Source organism: Mercenaria mercenaria, chromosome 15, assembly GCF_021730395.1.
Source record: "Mercenaria mercenaria strain notata chromosome 15, MADL_Memer_1, whole genome shotgun sequence".
Lineage (NCBI taxonomy): Eukaryota > Metazoa > Mollusca > Bivalvia > Venerida > Veneridae > Mercenaria > Mercenaria mercenaria.
Genome location: NC_069375.1, coordinates 40523679 through 40545907, shown reverse-complemented (window position 1 = coordinate 40545907; position 22229 = coordinate 40523679). Strand labels below are relative to the sequence as shown.

At 37.1% G+C, this 22229-nt stretch overlaps 1 protein-coding gene across 1 annotated transcript in view; it reads right to left on the bottom strand.

Moving 5' to 3' along the window:
* Positions 1-14952: 14952 nt before the first annotated feature.
* LOC123561252 (iron-sulfur protein NUBPL-like) overlaps positions 14953-22229 on the bottom strand; it is a 34673-nt gene continuing 27396 nt past the window's right edge. The window contains exon 10 of the mRNA XM_053525072.1: positions 14953-15089. Coding sequence (XP_053381047.1) covers positions 15024-15089 — 66 coding nt within the window. The 3' untranslated portion in view covers positions 14953-15023. The remainder of the gene's footprint in view (positions 15090-22229) is intronic.

The window sequence follows — 22229 nt, the reverse complement described above, 5'->3', positions numbered from 1 at the left end:
TGGCAAGCCAATTGTCCAATAATTACGTGAACCCTAGTTCACGGTCGAAAAACTAGGATTAACGATCGATAAACTAGGTTTTTCGAACGTAAAACTAGTTTTTTCGAATACTAACCTATATCTTAGAACGAAAACATAGGATAACGCCGTGAACTATAGTTCACGCTCATTAATGTAGGTTCACGATTGTAAACCCCAGTTCACGGTTGTAAACATAGGTTCACATTCGTAAACTATGGTTTACGAGCGTGAACCAGGGTTTACGAGCGTAAATATAGGATAACGATCGTAAACATAGGATAACGACCGAAACTCATAGTTCAATCGAGAAACCTAGTTTATCAAACGTAAACCATGGTTTACGGTCGATATATTAGGATTATAGAATCAACAATGAATTTCAGACGTGAACATGGGTTTACGGCCATGAACCTATGTTTACGGACGTGAACCTATGTTTACGACCGTGAACCATAGTTTACGGACGTGAACCTATATTTTTGAGCGTGAACCTATGTTTACGAGCGTGAACTTATGTTTACGTTCGATAAACCAGGTTTTTCAAACGTAAAACCAGGTTTTTCAAATACTAACCTATTTTTTCGGGCGAAAACATAGGATAACGTCGTAAACCATAGTTCACGCTTGTAAATATAGGTTCACGTTCGTAAACCCAAGTTTACGGTCATAAACATAGGATAACGACCGAAATTCATAGTTCAATCGAGAAACCTAGTTTATCAAAAGTAAACCTGGGTTCACGAGCGTAAACTATGGTTTACGCCCGGTATCTGATGTTTTCACTCGAAAATATAGGTGAGTATTTGAAAAATCTAGTTTTACGTTCGAAAAACCTAGTTTATCGATCGTTAATCCTAGGTTTTCGACCGTGAACCGGGGTTCACGTAATTATTGGACAATTGGCTTGCCATAGTCGTGGGCCTATTGTTTTCAGGTTTTTTACATTGTTGATTTTCACGTGGCTTCTCTTTGGTTTCCTTGTTGCACTTAGGCTTTAAACAATGGAGTTTCAATCCTGTATCAATGTGGTTAGGTTTTTCCATTCAAGTGACTGCCAAACCATAGATACTTTAAAGTTAATTTGTTAACAAATATTAAGTGATTTGTCAAGTGAATTTTCAGTTTCAGTTAGAGTTCATTTTCCACACTGGACCACTTCCTCAATATTAATACAATAAAGCTTGTAGGAGTTAGCTAGGACTTATCAAATGAAAGTTACCATTTTCTTCAAATGACTTCTTCTCCAGAAATATCTGATCTTGAAACTTTCCCTAAGTGGTATTGGATTGTATGCTAAGGCCTTTGTCTTTTAACCTGCACCATGTGGTTCTGGGACGATCTGTGTATGAAAAGAATCGGAACCACTGCCTTACCCTTGCATGATCGTAAGAGGCGACTAATAGGGTCTTATTAACACTTGCTTTTGCAGTAACTCTGTGATTCCAGCAGGTATAATGCAAATTTTGATTCCATACCTCATGTTTTTATTTTGACGTAAATGAGGTGTGGAACCAAAATTTGTAGTCCTGTTTGGCGCCATATAACCTCCCAGCCAGCATTCTATATCGGCCCAATATCAAACCGACGTTGTTGTCTATAACGCCAGATATCGGCTTCAATTTCGGCTGCAAATAGGAATGATGTCGGCCCGACGTCGGCAGACGGTATCGGGCCAACATCATAATGACATCGGTCCGACATTGGCAAACGATATTTGGCCAACATCATAATGACATTGGTCCGACATTGGCGAACGATATTTGGCCAACATCAAAATGATATCGGTCCGATATTGGCAGATCATATCGTTGTCGCGAAACAGTGTGACATGCAGTGCTTCATCAAAGTTTTCTTCAAATATACACTTTATAAATTCTCAGAGTAATTTACTTGAGAACAGATGTGTCTCGCATCATGTGTATGATGGTTATTTGATTTAATTGATATAATATTTTTCACAACTATATACTACATGTTTTATACAGTTACGTAAGTTTTCTGTATATTCTTAACACTATTAAAATTGTTCAATTAGAATTTTAAACATATTTATTTTTTCATGTTTTGTAAATATAGATATTTCTATGGCGGCATTCTACATGAAATAAAAATGCATCTTAATTATAACCTCCCTTTATTACATATAAAATTTTGATAAATACTGTCTACAAATTTTGTTTGGAACCTAGTTTGATTAATTCTGGCATACATCAGATTTGCTTAATAAATAAGCACACATAAACAATTAGATTACTTTTTCACGTTTATCAATAATGTTTTGAAAAATATAGTTATATTAGAGAATCCAATATCGGCCCGATGTCAATCCGACTTACGAAATAGTTACACTGACTGATATCGATCTACTGATTTCAATATTTTGCGGCAGTACAACGGTCTGATCTCAGCGATATATGATCATTTTGTGTCGATTCGCCGTAAAACCTAACTCACCCACTCACAACGGTCCGACGTCAGCCCTACATCGGCACATTTTGCCGACATTATACCTATATCAGGCCGATATAGTCATGCAGGCTGGGCTATACTGTGTTGGTGCGCCGTAAAACCCAAATAAATAAATAAATAAATTGTCTTTTAACCTACCCATTCATTATTAGGATGAACAATTGAATTTTTTCTGTTTAATATACAAATTTCAATATAAAATGTATATCTGGTATTTTAGAAATTAGAGAATAAGGCATAAAAAAAAGAGTTGTTTTGTTTCCGGTATCCCGACCTACCCTTAGTGAAACTTTTGGCCCAACCCTAAATGCTTTTATGGCCATGGAGAAATTTTTTTCAACCTACCCTAATTTTTTTTAGTATGTTATCGGAAACAAACATGTTTTTTTACGCCTAAGCAAAAATAAGCAAAGTAAAATGCTGACTATCTACTATATTTCAAAAACTTCCCAGACTCCTACGAAACTTTGGTTTTTACCATGATTACAACAGAACTATAATTATAATTCTGATGTCAGTAGCTTTGCACCACAAAATTCAATTTTAACAAAATTTTAAGGACTATAATTACTGTAAGAAGATGGGCTTCGTCACTTTCACTTTTAATTTCCTGCGATTTATCTATGAGGGATGTTTCAGATGTAATGCAATTTCCAGTGTGCCACAATTTTATGAGCTATGTATAATTTTGACAATTTTTTTGTGTTAAATAATTTAAAATAATAACATTTAACTGAGCAGGGCTGTTCGAGTGATGGGGCCAGTATATGTTTTGCTGCCCACCCCCACCTACCCCCTCAACCTTCGGCAAAATACTGATCCTCACTTTATTTTTTATTTATATTTCAAAGTTCACACAACCTTTTCTTTGATATCAGTATCTTTATTAATCAAGTCACATTGTCATGATTGTTTTGGCAGAAAAAATATTCGCCTGAAAAAGCTAAAATCCTTAGCTACAAGGATTTGCCATGTGGTGGCCATAGAAAGTCTTCCCATACTTACTTTCAGTGTTGTTGTTGCTTCTGATCCTTTAGGATCATGGAGTTCATTCAATATCTGTGTAATAGAATTCCCAAGAAGCTGGTGCCTGGGGGCGTGTGGGCTGTTTCACTTTCCATTACCTCTCTCGAACAGACTCGTTAAAACTGAGCACTTGTTTGCATCCTGTGCTTCAATTTAAGGTTCTTATTACAGATTTATAAACTATCACAAAAGGAATTTTTAAGTGCCATGTGATGGCCATAAAAAGTCCCCCAGGGCCTTGATAGCCAAGTGGTTAAGGTCGCTGACTTCAAATCACTTGCCGCCCCACCAATGTGAGTTTGAGCTTGAACACTTTAATGTTGAATTCTTCATGTGGGGAAGCCATCCAGCTGGCTTATGGAAGGTTGGTGGTTCAACCCAGATGCCCGACCGTGATGAAATAATGCCCAGAGATACACATGGGGTCTTCCTTTTCACCATTTAAAGCTGGAAAGTTGCCATTTGACCCATATTTATGTCAGTGCGACGTTAAACCAAATAAAAACAAAGTAAGCAAAAAAATCTCTCAGTACTTTGATTCAGTGTTGTTATATTTTCTGGTTCTTTGGGACCATGGAGTTCCTTCAATATCCATGTAATAGAATTCTGCATATTTTTACTTGTTGCTAGAGGCATGAGACATCTTGCACTTTCCATTACCTCTTACAAACAGAGTGCTATTATTTTGCTTGTTAGCATTCTGTGCTGCCAAAGGATCTTATTACAGATTTTATTGACGTCCCAGTGAGGGTACCTATAGAGACAAAGTGTTGGGCTGTTAGATCATCCAAAATATTCACCAGACTAAGCCTCGTATGGATGTTTCTCGTCCAAAAAATAAAAAATCTATCCTTGCCGGAAAAGGTAAGTCTTCTGAAAGCATAACTTCATCTTGTCCAAATAATAGGACGTTTCGGGACAGCGTGATAACTTTTGACTGTCATTGTCTCCGTTAGAGGGATGGGAACTATAAAATATCATATCATAAAATAAGTCATCCCGATATTATTAAAGCCAAAGTAAGGCCAGACTTCATCTAGAAACACACTTGATTCAGCAGTAGGCAAGACACACAGTGCAGACAGTAGAAAATACTTTCAATTGACAAAACTGTATGTGCAGGAAAAAAAGAGGCTTATTCGAACATTTACTTAATAAAATAACTAACCAAGGTTTTAAAGCGATTTTTTACAACTTGAAACACCCCTTGTATGCTTTGCCTGTAACATAGTTTCATAAGATAATTGTTCAGCCTTATTTATTCAACACATTTTGTAGAACTTGACAGAAACTTTTACAGCCCGTTATTGGAATATCAAGTTACTTCTCATCCATGTCAAAAGTAAGTGTACACACTAAATTAAAGTTGTATTTTTTTTTTAAATAATGTGTAATAATCACATTTTTTGTTAACATTTAATTTACATATTGTTGTAAACATTACTTAATTGATAATACTACAAGCCCTGGGTGTTAAAATGTTATATTTATATTGGCGCTCGGGTCGATGTGTATTTCTTTATGTAGAACCTATTCTGTTGTTACAAATGAATGTAATTAAATGATATTTTGTGTTATGTCTGCTTTCCACAAAAACATGTCCAAAGTCTAGCATTATAAATGTGTTTAATTTTTACTAAAAAATTATACGTATAATATGTGGGTTATTGATTTCAGAATGTCTCAAGCTCCTGGTCATTCCGAAGGTTTATCATTGAAATTATCAGAAGTACTCAGTGATATTTGTGTGAATGAGAGAACCATACTGAAGAGGAGGAGGATGGTGTTGTTAAAGGAACCTATATGTAATATTAAGAAGATACTAACAGGAGTCAACTGCTCCATTACCACATATATTTTTGGAAGTCAGGTGGAAGGTTCAACAACTCAAGGACTAAAGTCTGACCTTGATGTACTCTACAGCAACAATGACTGGAATGTGATACAGGACTGGAGTATGTGGCAACCAGGCATGTACAATCTTCTAATGATCAGAGATGAAACCACATCACCAGGTTACTGTCTTCTCCAATATCTGAAAGCTGATGAACCTTCTCCTTGCACCTGTGATGGACATAGGACAATGAAAGGTTTTCTTGCAGATGGAAGAGGAAGAACACTTTTAAAAAACAGTTATAACATTGGCAAGAGTAAGAATGGTTATGTTGTAAATGGTCCAGCACATGCATTTCCAGGAGATAGTAAGAATGGTTATGTTGTAAATGGTCCAGCACATACATATCCAGGAGATAACATTTACTCAGCTACTGATAAAGTTCTTGCCTATCAATGTAAATCATGGCCTAAAGAAGCCCAACTCTGGTTATCAAAGCAAGGCATAGGAGGGTGGCCCACAGACAAAATAAGGAGATACTGTGAGTCTACAGGGTGTTTTGTTGTACCAGTAGGCAGTAAGCTTGGTGGGAATGATGAAATTGAATGGAGAATGTCTACTTCAAGAGCTGAAAGATGTCTGATGCTTAGTTTAAACATCACACAAATTAGATGTTACATCTTGATGAAGATGATTCTTAAAACATTCATCAGTCCACAGTGTGAAGGTGCCATTTCTAGTTACATGTGTAAAACTGTTTTATTTCATTGTATACACACTACACATTTAAATAAATGGCAGGAGCACAATTTAATTGCATGTTTAAAATGTTGCTTGCTGTCATTGCAGGACTGTGTTAGACAACTAAATTGTCCACATTTCATAATACCTGAAAACAACTTGATGGCTGGAAGAATTTCTTATCCAGTCCAGCAACAGCTTCTTGCAATTCTGGAATCCATCATGCATTATGAAGTTAGGGTATTAATGGATATTCCTATTGATGACCTTGGCATGAGACTTCAGCAGAAGATGAACGTGTTACCAGTGTACCCATCTGGTTTTTATTACCATTCCTCAGTTGATACGTCTTCTAGGGCTTTAGGATTTCTTACATATGAATTTTTCTTTATGGTACGGTCAGCTTTACATTCCAACATAATCAGACTTGCTAGAACATGTAGAAATGAAATGGTGCCTTTTCTGCTTTTAAACTCAATATCCATTTTGGTTAAAATATACAGCGCAGCAGAATCTGATACACTGCAGAAATCAGTGTGCAGACTTTTAGGTCTGCAGTTTTGCTCCTCCCTTGGATCTATGATGGCATCTACAGATATTGATGCCGGCAATTCCATATCCAACATGGCTCTTGCTTGGTTTTCAGCAGGACTGAACTCCGATGTGTCATCTAGCAGGCTGAAACTTGCATCTGCATTATACTGTGCAGGGGAAACAGAAAAAACAGAGTATGTTCTTGGTAATGTTGAAGAAAAGTATGACTTAGATGTTGTTGGACCTGTGTGTGGGTGCTGCAACTGTAACTTTGAAATGGAAATAAAATCAGGATTTGTCAGTAAATGTAATACAGGCAATGAAGAACTTATAAAGGATATTGCAGCTTTTTGTGTTGTGTTCATGCGTTGTGAGATCAACTGTGTCCCCCAAGAATTGCAATATGAAATGTTTGGATCTACACAAGAAGACTTGCTCGAGAGGAATGAAGATGATGACTGTATTGGCTGTGCTGTGGTGGATTCACTTCCTTACCTTTACTTCCTACAGTACAAGACTTACAGACACCTTCAAAGAGGAGCAGATCAACAGCGGGCCCTTTTACACCTTGCCACTACCATCGATTCCGATCCAAACCTCAGACACAGAGAAACAGCACTGAATTTACTGGGACAATGTTTGGAACAGGAGAGTAGATATGATGCTGTTCTTTGCTGCTATACAAAGTCTCGCAATATACGTACAAGAAACAATGCTGCAAACTATCATATATGTAAACTGTTGAGTACATTTTATTTCAGCAGTCAAGGATAACATAAGAAAACAGGCAATATATGAATCGAAGCATGATATTGCAACAACAGACAGATGAACTACCTTCAGTTTTACTGATAAACAAATGAGCCGCGCCATGAGAAAACCAACATAGTGGGTTTGCGACCAGCATGTTTTTTTGACCTCTGACCTAGTTTTTGAGGGCAGTGACCAGTTTCGAACATGCCTAGATTATCAAGATGAACTTTCTGACCAACTTTCTAAAGATCCCATAAAAAAATGTGACCTCTAGAGTGGTCAAAAGCAAAATTTTTACGGACGCCGCACGCAGGAGGGACGATGGCCCCGCGCGATCACAAAAGCTCCCTTGTCATTTTGTGACGGTGAGCTAAAAAGTATATAGGGGAAATAAAAAAAAAAACCTTTTGTGGAAATGCTTGCCGTTTTTTAAAAAATTTTGCAAAAAGATCCTTGTGTGCCCCCTCTCCCAAAGGGTTTGTTAAAATTTATTTTGTTTCGTCAAAAAACATGGCCCCAGAGGGCGTGAAAACTTTTCCCTATGATATGTGGAACCTTAATAAAATTTGTGTGAAACTGCTTCCCGATTTTAAAAATTTTCCAAGAAGTTCTTGTGTTCCCCTCTCCCAAGTTTAAATCAAATTTTCCGATTAGCAGAAATTGGCTGCGGGGGTTGGGTCATTTTTTCCTATATGTTATAATGTAGTAGAAACTTAAAAAATCTTTTGTATAAAATGTTGCCTGTTTTAAAAATTGCCCTTGTGCAACCTTCTAAAAATTTTGTTAATTTTTTCTGTTCGTCAAAAAACTTGGCCGCCAGCGGGGTGTTCACTTTTAGCTCCCGACCCGGGTTTTCAGGGTGCTTTTGTAACCGCTTTCGTCCGTCTGTAACAATTTCTAAAATAAATTTTTTTTTCAAAACCAATGGGCAGGATTTAACCAAACTTCCCAGGAATGTTCCTTGGGTGGCCCCTTTCAAAATTGTTCAAAAAATTGAATTCCACACAGAATCTGGTTGCCCTGGCAACTGAAGGAACAAGAGGACCGATGGTCCCGAACGTCACCCCCTTTTCCCCCATGACCGTTTTGGTATGACGTCTTTTTTCATATTTGACATGTGACCTAGTTTTTTGAGTCTGTGCCCCCTTTTGAACTTGCCCCAGATATTATCAAGATAAAAAATTTTGAAAAATTTCATGAAGATCCATGAAAAATGGGGCTTAGAGAGGTACAAGGTTTTTCATTTTTGACCCATTGACCTAGTTTTCGAAGGTACGTGACCCCGTTTTGGAAAATTGACCTAGTATCATCAAGGTGAACATTCTCACTAATTTTTTATGAAGATCTCTGAAAATATGGCCCCCTAGAGAGGTCACAAGGTTTTTCTATTTTTTACCTACTGGCCCAGTTTTGACGACGTGACCCAGTTTTTTTAAAACTGACTAGATTCATCAAGGTGAAATTTAGAAATTTTATGAAGATCCATTGAAAAAAAATGGCCTCTAGAGAGGTCAAAAGTTTAATAATTTTAGACCTATGCCTAGTTTTTAACCGCCGTTGACCCGTTTTAAAATGACCCAGTATCATCAAAAATGAACTTAGACCAACTTTCATCAGATCCAATGAAAAAGTATGGCCTTAGAGAGGTCACATGTTTTTTTTATTATTTTACCCACGACCTAGTTTTTTATGGACCCCTGACCCAGTTTCAAATTGACTGATATATCAAGGTGAAATTTTTGACATTTTTTGGAGTCCTTCAAGTTTTGGCCTCTAGAGAGGTACAAAGGGTTTTTTATTTCTGACCCATTGACCCGTTTTGAGGTACGTGACCTGTTTTGAACTTTATCTGATTCCCAAGGGGAACATTTCAAATTTTCTGAAGATCTCTGAAAAAATGGCCTGTAGAGAGGTACAAGGTTTTTTTTTTTTACTACTGGCTAGTTTTGACCGCACGTGACCCAGTTTTAAAAAAAGACCTAGATTCACAAAGGGGAACATTGATCTTTTCTGGGGGGATCATTTAAAAAAAGGCCTCTAGGAGGTCAAAAAATTTTTTTTTTTAGACTACTGACCAGTTTTTAACCGAGTTTACCCGTTTCAAACCGACCCAGTTTTAAACAAATGAACATTCAGACCAAAATTTCATACAGATCCCAAAGAAAAGTTTGGTCTAGGGGTCACATGGGGTTTTTTTTTATTTTTGACCTATGACCCAGTTTTTTATGGCACGTGCCCCGTTTAAACTTCCTAGATACATCAAGGTGAACTTCTGACCCAATTTTTGGAGATCCATTCACAAGTAGGCCCCTAGAGAGGTACAAGGTTTTTTTTATTTTTAGACCACGCCCAGTTCTTGACCCCAGATGACCCGGGTTTGAAATTGACAGATATCATCAAATGAAATTCAGACCAATTTTATACAGATCCCCTGAAAATATGGCCTTTAGAGAGGACAAGGTTTTTTATTATTTTCCTATGACCTAGTTTTTTTATGGCCGTGACCCCCTTTCGAACTCAACCAGAATCATCAGATGAACATTCAGACCCAAATTTCATAAGATCCCATTTAAAAATTGGCCCCTAGAGAGGTCCAAGGTTTTTCTATTATTTGACCTTTGACCTAGTTTTTGAAGGCACGTGACCCCCTTTTGAAATTGCCCAGATATCAAAGGTGAACATTTGACCATTTTCATGAAGTTCATGAACATATGGCCTTAGAGAGGTCACAAGGTTTTTCTATTTTAGACCTATGACTAGTTTTTTACCGCACGTGCCAGTTTCGAATGACCTAGATATCATCAAGGTGAACATTCAGACCAACTTTCATACAGATCCCATGAAAAATATGGCCTTTAGAGAGGTCACAAGGTTTTTCTATTATTTGACCTACTGACCTAGTTTTTGATGGCACGTGACCCAGTTTCGAACTCGACCTAGATATCATCAAGGTGAACGTTCTGACCAATTTTCATGAAGATCTTATGAAATATATGGCCTCTAGAGAGGTCACAAGGTTTTTCTATTTTTAGACCTACTGACATAGTTTTTGACGGCACGTGACCCAGTTTTGAACTTGACCTAGATATCATCAAGGTGAACATTCTGACCAATTTTCATGAAGATCTTATGAAATATATGGCCTCTAGAGAGGTCACAAGGTTTTTCTTTTTTTAGACCTACTGACCTAGTTTTTGAGGGCACGTGACCCAGTTTCGAATATGACCTAGATATCATCAAGATGAACATTCTGACCAACTTTCATAAAGATCCCATGAAAAATGTGACCTCTAGAGTGGTCACAAGCAAAAGTTTACGGACGCACGCACGCACGGACGGACGATGGACACCGCGCGATCACAAAAGCTCACCTTGTCACTTTGTGACAGGTGAGCTAAAAATGTATATAGTGGAAATATAAAAAAAACCTTCTTGTGTGAAACTGCTTGCCCGATTTTAAAATAATTTTGCACAAATGATCCTTGTGTGACCCTCTACCAAGGTTGTTCAAATTATTTTGATTCGTCAAAAACATGGCCACCAGAGGGCGTGATAACTTTTCCCTATATGTATATAGTGGAAACCTTAATAATATTCTCGTGTGAAACTGCTTGCCCGATTTTAAAATAATTTTACACAAGTAGTTCTTGTGTTACCCTCTACCAAGATTAATCAAATTATTCCGATTAGTCAAGAAATATGGCTGCCAGGGTTGGGTCACTTTTCCCTATATGTATATACATGTAGTAGAAACTTAGAAAATCTTCTTGTATAAAACTGTTAGCCTGATTTTAACAAATTGTCCTTGTGCAACCTTCTACAAATATTGTTCAATTTTTTCTGATTCGTCAAAAAACATGGCCGCCCGCGGGCGTGTTCACTTTTAGCTCACCTGAGCCAAAGGCTCATGGTGAACTTTTGTGACCGCTTGTCGTCCGTCTGTCAACAATTTCTAAAATAAATTTATTCTTCAAAACCACTGGGCAGATTTACACCAAACTTCCCAGGAATGATCCTTGGGTGGCCCCCTTTCAAAATTGTTCAAAGAATTGAATTCCACACAGAACTCTGGTTGCCATGGCAACTGAAAGGAACAAGAGGACCATGATGGTCCTGAATCGCTCACCTCTTCCCACATGACCCAGTTTTGAGTATGACGTCGTTTTTTCTATTATTTGACATAGTGACCTAGTTTTTGAGCTCATGTGACCCAGTTTTGGACTTGACCTAGATATTATCAAGATAAAAATTCTGACCAATTTTCATGAAGATCCATTGAAAAATATGGTCTCTAGAGAGGTCACAAGGTTTTTCTATTATGGTACCTATTGACCTAGTTTTCGAAGTACGTGACCTGTTTTGAACTTGACATAGATATCATCAAGGTGATCATTCTCACTATTTCATGAAGGATCTCATGAAAAATATTGGCCTCTAGAGAGGTTCTCAAGGTTTTTTCTATTTTTATACCTACTGGCCTAGTTTTTCGGACCGATGGGACCAGTTCGAAACTGACCTAGATATCATCTAGGTGGAACATTCAGATCATTTTTCATGAGGATCCATTGAAAAAATTATGGGCCTCTGAGAGGCCAATGATTTTAATAATTTTAGACCTACTGACCAAGGTTTTTTTGACCGCAGTTGACCCAGTTTTCAAACTTTGACTAGATATCATCAAGATGAACATTCAGACCAACTTCCCATGAAAAAGTTATGGCCTCTAGAGAGGTCACAAGGTTTTTTTTATTATTTGACCAAACTGACCTAGTTTTTTAAGCACGTGACCCAGTTTCAAACTTGACCTAGATATCATCAAGGTGAACATTCTGACCAATTTTTATGGAGATCCATTCACAAGTATGGCCTTAGAGAGGTCACAAGGTTTTCTATTTTTAGACCTGCTGACCTAGTTTTTGACGCACAGGACCCTGTTTCGAACTTGACCTAGATATTATCAAGATGAATATTCAGACCAATTTTCATACATGAAAAATATGGCCTCTAGAGAGGTCACAAGGTTTTTCTATTATTTGACCTACTGACCTAGTTTTTGAAGGCACGTGACCCACTTTCGAACTTGACCTAGATATCATCAAGGTGAACATTCTGACCAATTTTCATGATGATCTCATGAAATTATGGCCTCTAGAGAGGTCACAGGCTTTTTATTTTTAGACCTACTGACCTAGTTTTTGACCGCACGTGACCCAGTTTCTAAACTTGACCTAGATATCATCAAGATGAACATTCAGACCAACTTTCATACAGATCCCATGAAAAATATGGCCTTTAGAGAGGTCACAAGGTTTTTCTATTATTTGACCTACTGACCTAGTTTTTGATGGAACGTGACCCAGTTTCGAATCTGACCTAGATATCATCAAGGTGAACGTTCTGACCAATTTTCATGAAGATCTTGTGAAATAAATGGCCTCTAGAGAGGTCACAAGGTTTTTCTATTTTTAGACCTACTGACCTAGTTTTTGACGGCACGTGACCCAGTTTCGAACTTGATCTAGATATCATCAAGGTGTACATTCTGACCAATTTTCATGAAGATCTTGTGAAATATATGGCCTCTAGAGAGGTCACAAGGTTTTTCTATTTTTAGACCTACTGACCTAGTTTTTGATGGCACGTGACCCAGTTTCGGACTTGACCTAGATATCATCAAGATGAACATTCTGACCAACTTTCGTAAAGATCCCATGAAAAATGTGACCTCTAGAGTGGTCACAAGCAAAAGTTTACGGACGGACGACGGACACCGCGCGATCACAAAAGCTCACCTTGTCACTTTGTGACAGGTGAGCTAAAAACTTCTTGTCCAAAACTGCAAGGCTTAGAGCCTTGATATTTGGCATGTGATATCATCTAATAGTCCTCTATAAGATTGTTCAAATAATACCCTGGGGTGAAAAGAAGCCCCGCTCCGGGGGTCCCAAGTTTTACATGGACTTATATAGGAAAAAACTTTAAAAATCTTCTTGTCTGAAACTGCAAGGCCTAGGCTTTTGATATTTGGTTTGTTGCATTGCCTAGTGGTCCTCTACCAAGGTTATTCAAATTATGCCCCTGAGGTGAAAGGGGGTCCAAAGTTTTACATAGACTTATATAGGAAAAAACTTTAAAAATCTTCTTGCCTGAAACTGCAAGGCCTAGGCTTTTGATATTTGGTTTGTTGCATTGCCTAGTGGTCCTCTACCAAAATTGTTCAAATTATGTCCCTGGGGTGAAAAGAGGCCCTGCCTTGTGGGTCCCAAGTTATACATAGACTTATTTAGGAAAAAACTTTAAAAACCTTCTTGTCTGGAAGTTCAAGGCCTAGGCCTTTGATATTAGGTATGCTGCATTTCCTAGTGGTTCTGTAACAAGACTGATCAAATTATGCCCCTGGGGTGAAAAGAAGCCCCGCCCCTGGGGGCACTTGTTATACGTGTTATATAGGAAAAAATACTTAAAAAAATATCTGATCATATTTCCTAGACTGTTTAATTATAATTACCTGATGACCCCAAGTACTAGGTATCACTTGACTGTGACCTTGACCTACTGTGTTGTTTTTTAAGATACAGCCTTGAAATTTGGATGACATATACAGTTTTGCACACCAATCTTAAAACTGACTTTCCGTGACCTACTTTCTTAATATTTTAGCATCAGTTTGACATTTGAAACATGTAGCTCATATTACTCAGGTGAGCAATCCAGGGTCATCATGACCCTCTTGTTACAAAATTATGCCCCTTTTTTGACTTAATAAATTTTGGTTAAGCTTCTGTATGTAAGCTTGTATCTCGGTACCCACTAAGAGGAATGAATTGAAACTTCACAAACTTGTCTCTTTTATGATCCAACAAGTAATGCAAAGGTTCCGTTTCTCTTACATTTTTACAAAATTATGTCCCTTTTTTGACTGATTTATTCATTATCTTTTTTTCAGTCAAAAGACTGAACAGTCTAGCACTGCTGTCATCTGACAGCTTTTGTTATGTTTCCACTATATTCATAGAGGGAAAAGTGACCATGCCAAAGATCAGCCAAGTTTTTTGACGAATCGGAATAATTTGAATATGCTTGAAATAGAATTACCTAACGAAAATTCCAATGAAATTCCTTTTAAACTGGACTTGCAGTTCCTGACAAGATTTTCTAAAATGACTATGCCTCCTGGCGGAAATGTTTTAAATAAATCAGAACAGTTTGAACAATTTTAGTATTTGTGTGAAATTATTTGGATATCCGGCCAGCAGTTTTGGAAAGATTTTTATACTTTCCACTATATACATACAGAGAAATTAGACCAGCCTTTTCTGACAAAAGGCTTTTTAAGGGTTTTTTCAGTTGCCATGGCAACAGGTGTTCTGCTTTGAATTGATTTTTAAAAAAAAAATTAGAAAGAAAATGATCTAAGGAACACTCGTGTGAAGTTTTGTTGCAATTGGTCTAGTGGTTTAAGAGGAGAATTTGCCTGAAGTAATTGTTGATGGTTGTTGCACCACAGACAGTAGGAGATGGGCAAAGCTCAACTTGAGCATGCTATGTCTTAAGGTGAGCTAAAATATCAATAATTTTTTTAAAACTTAAAAAACATTTATTTCATAATACATTACTGTGTAGATACTAAGATACATCATACATTTCACGTTTTGTCCAATTTTGTTAATTTGTCAACTATTTTCCAGGCTATTGATCTATACACCTCCGCCTGAAATAAAATAAGTAGACATACAGTAAACTTCATACATAAAGAATAATTATGGTTATAACAAATTTCATGTTAAAATGAACAATTTTCAAATGTCCCAATTTTCACCTTTCTTTATTCTATGTAAAATAAAATGGTCACACTGAACATGCTTGTAGCGATTTCTCATAAATAAGGAACACTTTTTCATCCCCCAATTCAAAAAAACGCAATAAGCCATCACAGGATAAAACAAACAAAAAAATCAAAATCGGAAATGTGTATAAGGATAACATACAACCACTGTGTTTCTTATATGTATGCGTATTATGTTCGATATTGCTAAACAATTGTGGTGAAAGACGAGCATATTATTATATTATGTTCGATATTGCTACACAACTGTGGTGAAAGACGAGCATATTATTATATTATGTTCGATATTGCTACACAATTGTGGTGAAAGACGAGCATATTATTATATTATGTTAGATATCGCTAAACATTTGTGGTGAAAGACGAGCATATTACTATATTATGTTCGATATGGCTAAACAATTGTGGTGAAAGACGAGCATATTACTATATTATGTTCGATATCGCTAAACAATTGTGGTGAAAGACGAGCATATTACTATATTATGTTCGATATCGCTAAACATTTGTGGTGAAAGACGAGCATATTACTATATTATGTTCGATATCGCTAAACAATTGTGGTGAAAGACGAGCATATTACTATATTATGTTCGATATCGCTAAACAATTGTGGTGAAAGACAAGCATATTATTATATTATGTTCGATATTGCTTGGAGCAAACAACTGTGATGAAAGACAAGTTATAGCATATATGAGGGCTGTTTAAAAATAACATAGACTTTTTCTCTAGCTTTTATATGCTTTAATAAAGCAAAATAAGAATAACACCATCATAATTCGCAGTCTTTCTTCTAACTTAAAAGCAAGTTTTACCTGATTATGGTAATTAAGTCAGGAGTTCCACCTCTCCTAAAACAGTCGAATGAACCTGGCGCACGTTAATCCTTCTTCCAGGACGTTTACGACTTTACGACATCGTGACTGTATGATCATAATCATGTAAAACTTGCATTTTACGTTAGAAGAAAGATTGCGATTATGATGGTGTTATTCTTGTTTTGCTTCGTTAAAATGTATAAAAGCTAGAGAAAAAGTCTACGTTATTACTGAACAGCCCTTGCACCACGTGAAAATAGCAAAATTAGATGAGACAAATCATGCCTGTGATGCAATACATCATCAGTCTATCCAGTTCCAAAAGCTTAGTCTCATAGAAATTTAAACAAGAGCTGTCAGTGGACAGCGCGCTCGACTATTCTCAGTGCTTGATAGTATAATATAAGCAATGAGTAAGACTTTAACATTACAATAAGCATATTCTAAGTCGAAAAGGGGCCATAATTCAGTCAAAATGCTTGATAGAGTTGCCTCCTCCTTTGTACAGACTAGGATCATGATGGTAAACAAGTATGCAAAATATGAAAGCAATATCTCAATGGACTTTGAAAATATTTGGGGTGGTACGCAAACTTTAACATTTATTCTAAGTCGAAAAGGGGCCATAATTCAGTCAAAATGCTTGACAGAGTTGCCTCCTCCTTTTTACAGACTTGGGTCATGTTGATAAACAAGTATGCAAAATATGAAAGCAATATCTCAATGGACTTTGAAAATATTTGGGGTGGTACGCAAACTTTAACATTTATTCTAAGTCGAAAAGGGGCCATAATTCAGTCAAAATGCTTGACAGAGTTGCCACCTCTTTTTTACAGACTAGGATCATGATGGTAAACAAGTATGCAAAATATGAAAGCAATATCTCAATGGACTTTGAAAATATTTGGGGTGGTACGCAAACTTTAACATTTATTCTAAGTCGAAAAGGGGCCATAATTCAGTCAAAATGCTTGATAGAGTTGCCTCCTCCTTTTTACAGACTGGGGTCATGATGGTAAATAAGTATGCAAAATATGAAAGCAATATCTCAATGGACTTTGAAAATATTTGGGGTGGTACGCAAACTTTAACATTTGTGTGACGCTCACGCTAACGCTCACGCCGACGCCGGGGCAAGTAGGATAGCTCCCCTATTCTTCGAATAGTCGAGCTAAAAAATGGTGTACAACTTGAAAGTTCAGTTTTATTACAGAATAATTATTACTAATATGTGTTGCTCTACAATATGCATTTCCTGCCTCATAACCCTTACAGAAGCAAGCCTCTGTGGCGTACATGCTGCGTATTTGCTGTGTATATGCCGCGAACACAGTAGTACGCCAGAGGAGTACATTTTACATACACCGCATGCCGCGTACATGCCGCGTACTATTTCGATGAGTACACAGCATGTACGCAGGAGGTCACTAGTACACTTCAGGTACGCAGCACAGACTCTGAAAATTTAAGGAGTACACTGCATGTACGCAGGAGGGACTTGTACAAGAAAATAGTACACTGCATGTACACCGCAGATACTTTGAAATTTGTGCAGTACACTTCATATACGCGGGAAAGACTTGTACAATTTCTTTTGGCATTTATTTTTAAGTTTTTTTTTTATTAAGTCTGAAGTAAACTTCATATACGCGGGAGGGACTTTTTCATTTTCTTTTGGTGTTTATACTTTGAATTTTTTTAGGTAAAAGTCTGAAGTACACTTCATGCAGGAAGGATTTGTACATTTTTTTTTTTTGGAAGCAAGAACTTGATTTCCGAGTAACTTTTATCTTAATAGCATAGAATAGTTCAGATTACCGGTATTCTGAACAATGAAAATTTACCAAACTATTTGCAATGTTCATTTGTGAAGCTTACATCTTAGTGATTTCTGAGCTGCACCTTGCATGCAGTGTAAAAATATATTCTTTTTCATTTTGAATTAATCCTGGAGCTTTCTAACTTGGATAATTGAAAAGCCTTATTTGAACTTCGTTGCATTACATTTTGTAATACATGAAATAATTACCAAGATAATGCCTCAACAGCGCCCGAATGAGAAGAATTAATAGCTCTCACTGTTATTTGAATACTCTTAAGCAAAACACCATTCTATCATATTTTATAAACTTTATAATAAAGGCTTTAATGCTCATATGTTAACTCATTAAGGCCTCACCAAATTAAAAATTGTTCATCGGATTGCCGCTCGTATATTTTCAGAACATTTTTGGCTAATTGCGCTCCCCCACATTGAAAAAATCAATCCAAAATTTTTTGGTGCGCTACTTTTTACAGAAGTAAAAGTGTATAATGCTTATATAATTCCAGTCATAGATTGTTCTCAGATGGATTTTAATCAAAATAAATACATGCTACACACACATCATCTATAATAAATCATAACACTTATATTTAGTTGCATTAAAGTTGTTTCCCCTTGATGCAGTTACGCCATTTTCTTCAAATGTTTACCAAATTACAAGCTACAAAAATTGATTTATTTCATTGAAAAGTGGATGAAGAAAAGCATACTAATTTATTTGATAACATCAATCTACATTATTTTGGTAAGGGTAAATACTTATTAATGCATGTCACTTATCTTTTTTCTGTTTTTTTCTGTCCAAATGATCAGCATTTGCATACGAAAGTTGGTGGGGTAAGGAATTTACATTATCACAGCAGTTTCGCCACAAGAGTACACAGCATGTATGCAGCAGGAGTACACAGCATGTACGCCGCAGGACTCGGGCCAGAAGTACACATCATGTACGCCGCAGGAGTACACAGCATGTACACCGCAGGACTCGGGCCAGGAGTACACAGCATGTACGCCGCAGGAGTACTCAGCATGTACACCGCAGGAGTACACAGCATGTACGCCGCAGGGGTAGTACACCGCAGCTCATTTGCATGTGAAAAGTGTATGTGGGCCCCGTACATGCTGCGTACTATTTCCCGCATACTAAATTCCTCCAGCGTACATCCTGTGTACTATGTAGTCCACAGCATGTACGCAGCAAGTAGTACGCGGCAGAGCTCATTTGCATGTCAAAAGTGTACTACAAACGTACTATCGGTGTATGTGCGGTGTATATCCTGCGTACTATTTAAAGCCCTTGATTTCAGTACACATCATGTACGCATCATATACGCTGTATGTACACAGCAAGAGTACGCAGCAGGCCTTTTTCTTCTGTAAGGGAATGAATAGATTTAACCCTTACCTTGCTAAATTTCTATAATGAACTTGTCCGTCTTTCAATTTAGACAGAACCATTAACTGTTAAAAGGGGTGCTTACCAAAAAGATACTGACTGAATGGCGAACAGTGCAGATCATGATCAGACTGCATGGATGTGCAGGCTGATCTTGATCTACACTGGTCGCAAAGGCAGAATCAATCGTGTCCAGCATGATAAGGGTTACTAGTCTACTTCTTCAAGGAGGCCAACCCACTTGACTTTTGGATACTGTTCACATGCAGAAAACATCCTGATTCATGTAACATTTTGCCTATAATTTCCTTATTACTTGATGGATTTTCATAAGATAAAGGGCATCGATGACAGTAAAATGAGTGTTCCTCTGCACAAAGCATCTGCCATCAGTTCTCAGTACTTTTCTCAAACACTTTACCCAAAAACTGCGAAAGTGTGTACGTTATCTGCACAGTTTTCCAAGAAGAATCAGTTGGGTGAAGTGTTTCAGAAAAAGTACTGAGAACTGATGGCTTTGTGCTGAGGAAAGCAATCATTAAATGTTACCTGAATCGGGACATTTTCCCTGTGTGAATGGTATTCAAAAGTCACGTGAGTTGACCACCCTGTTTTTTCAAAGGGAAGAAAAAGCGGTGTTAATCATACTACAAAAATGAGTTACTGTTAACTACAATCAGCTCTTTATCAAGAAGACTGGCATAATACAACCAACAAATCATAGGTCACTGAAGTAAATTATATTCTGTTAGCACACATAACCTTTAGCCTGCTGGCAGCAAGTGATTCTGCCTTTGAAACCAGTGCAGACCAAGATCAGTCTGCACGTCCGTGCAGTCTGATCATGGTCTGCACTGCTCGCTATTCAGTCAGTTAATTTTCAGTGAACACCCCTTCAGATAATAAGTGGTACTGCCCAAACTGAATGATGGGCCAGTCCATTTCAGAAATTTAGCAGGGTAAAGGTTTACAATGGCTTTGTTATATATGTTCCTGATACAAACACTGTTCACTATATAATATATTATATGAAATTCAGAATATAACAAACAGATTTTGCTGGTACCAAGGAGTTCGCTTTAACCAGAGTTTACTGTATATTGAAAATAGGATTTCCACACAACTTTAATTGAAGAATTATGTTATGTTAAGGTGAATACCTGCTTGGCTGTCACTATGATTAAACATATCTAAGTCTTCTTAAATAAAAAGAAAGATATTAACTAAACTCGAATTAGAAAAAAACTACTAGGTCATCTTTCTCTGGAAAAACAGCTCAATCAAACCTTGGTGGATAAATGAAAAGATAATAATGTCCTGCACAGTGCAAGTTTTAGCACCTCTTGTTCAGTTTCAAGTTTGTTAAGAAATGAGCTTCTACATAAGAGACAGTGAAAATTGACAGTGCATTGTCTGACAATGGCAAACAAAATCCCCACTTGGATTTTGTTGATTTAAACATCTAAAATTAAACAAGAGGGCCAAGATGGCCCTAGGTCGCTCACCTAAGAAACACACCATAACAGTGTAAAACATGTTTGACCTAGTGATTTCATGGAAACAAATATTCTGACCAATTTTCATTAAGATTGGACCAAAAAATTGGTCTCTTGCGATAAAACAAGCATTTTCTTAGATATGACCTAGTTTTTGACCCTAGATGACCCATGTTCAAACTCGACCTAGATTTTATCAAGGCAATCATTCTGATCAAAATTCATGAAGATCAATTGAAAAATACAGCCTCTATCACATACACAAGTTTTTTCTTTGATTTGACCAAGTGACCTAGTTTTTGACCTCAGATGACCCATATTCAAATTTGACCTAGATTTCATTAAGGCAATCATCCTGACCAAATTTCATAAAAATCAATTGAAAACAAGAGGACCATGATGGTCCTGAATCGCTCACCTGTCCCCACATGACCCAGTTTTGAACTGAGTATGACGTCATTTTTTCTATTATTTGACATAGTAACCTAGTTTTTGAGCTCATGTGACCCAGTTTTGAACCTGACCTAGATATCATCAAGATAAAAATTCTGACCAGTTTTCATGAAGATCCATTGAAAAATATGGCCTCTAGAGAGGTCACAAGGTTTTTTATTATTTGACCTACTGACCTAGTTATTGATGGCACGTGACCCAATTTCGAATCTGACCTAGATATCATTCATGTGAACATTCTGACCAAATTTCATGAAGATCCATTTAAAAGTATGGCCTCTAGAGAGGTCACAAGGTTTTTCTATTTTTAGATCTACTGACCTAGTTTTTGACCGCAGTTGACCCAGTTTCAAGCTTGACCTAGATATCATCAAGATGAACATTCAGACCAACTTTCATACAGATCCCATGAAAAATATGGCCTCTAGAGAGGTCACAAGGTTTTTCTATTATTTGACCTACTGACCTAGTTATTAAAGGCATGTGACCCAGTTTCAAACTTGACCTAGACATCATCAAGGTGAACATTCTGACCAATTATAATGAAGATCCATTCACAAGTATGGCTTCTAGAGAGGTCACAAGGTTTTTCTATTTTTAGATCTACTGACCTAGTTTTTGACCGCAGTTGACCCAGTTTCGAACTTGACCTGGATATCATCAAGATGAACATTCAGACCCACTTTCATAAAGATCCCATGAAAAATGTGACCTCTAGAGTGGTCACAAAGTTTTTTTATTATTTGACCTACTGACCTGGTTTTTGATGGCACATGACCCAGTTTTAAACTTGACCTAGATATCATCAAGGTGAACATACTGAACAACTTTCATGAAGATCCATTGAAAAGTATGGCCTTTAGAGAGGTCATAAGGGTTTTCTATTTTTAGACCTACTGACCTAGTTTTGGACCGCACATGACTCAGTTTCGAACTTGACCTAGATATCATCAAGATGAACATTCAGACCAACTTTCATACAGATCCCATGAAAATTATGGCCTCTAGAGAGGT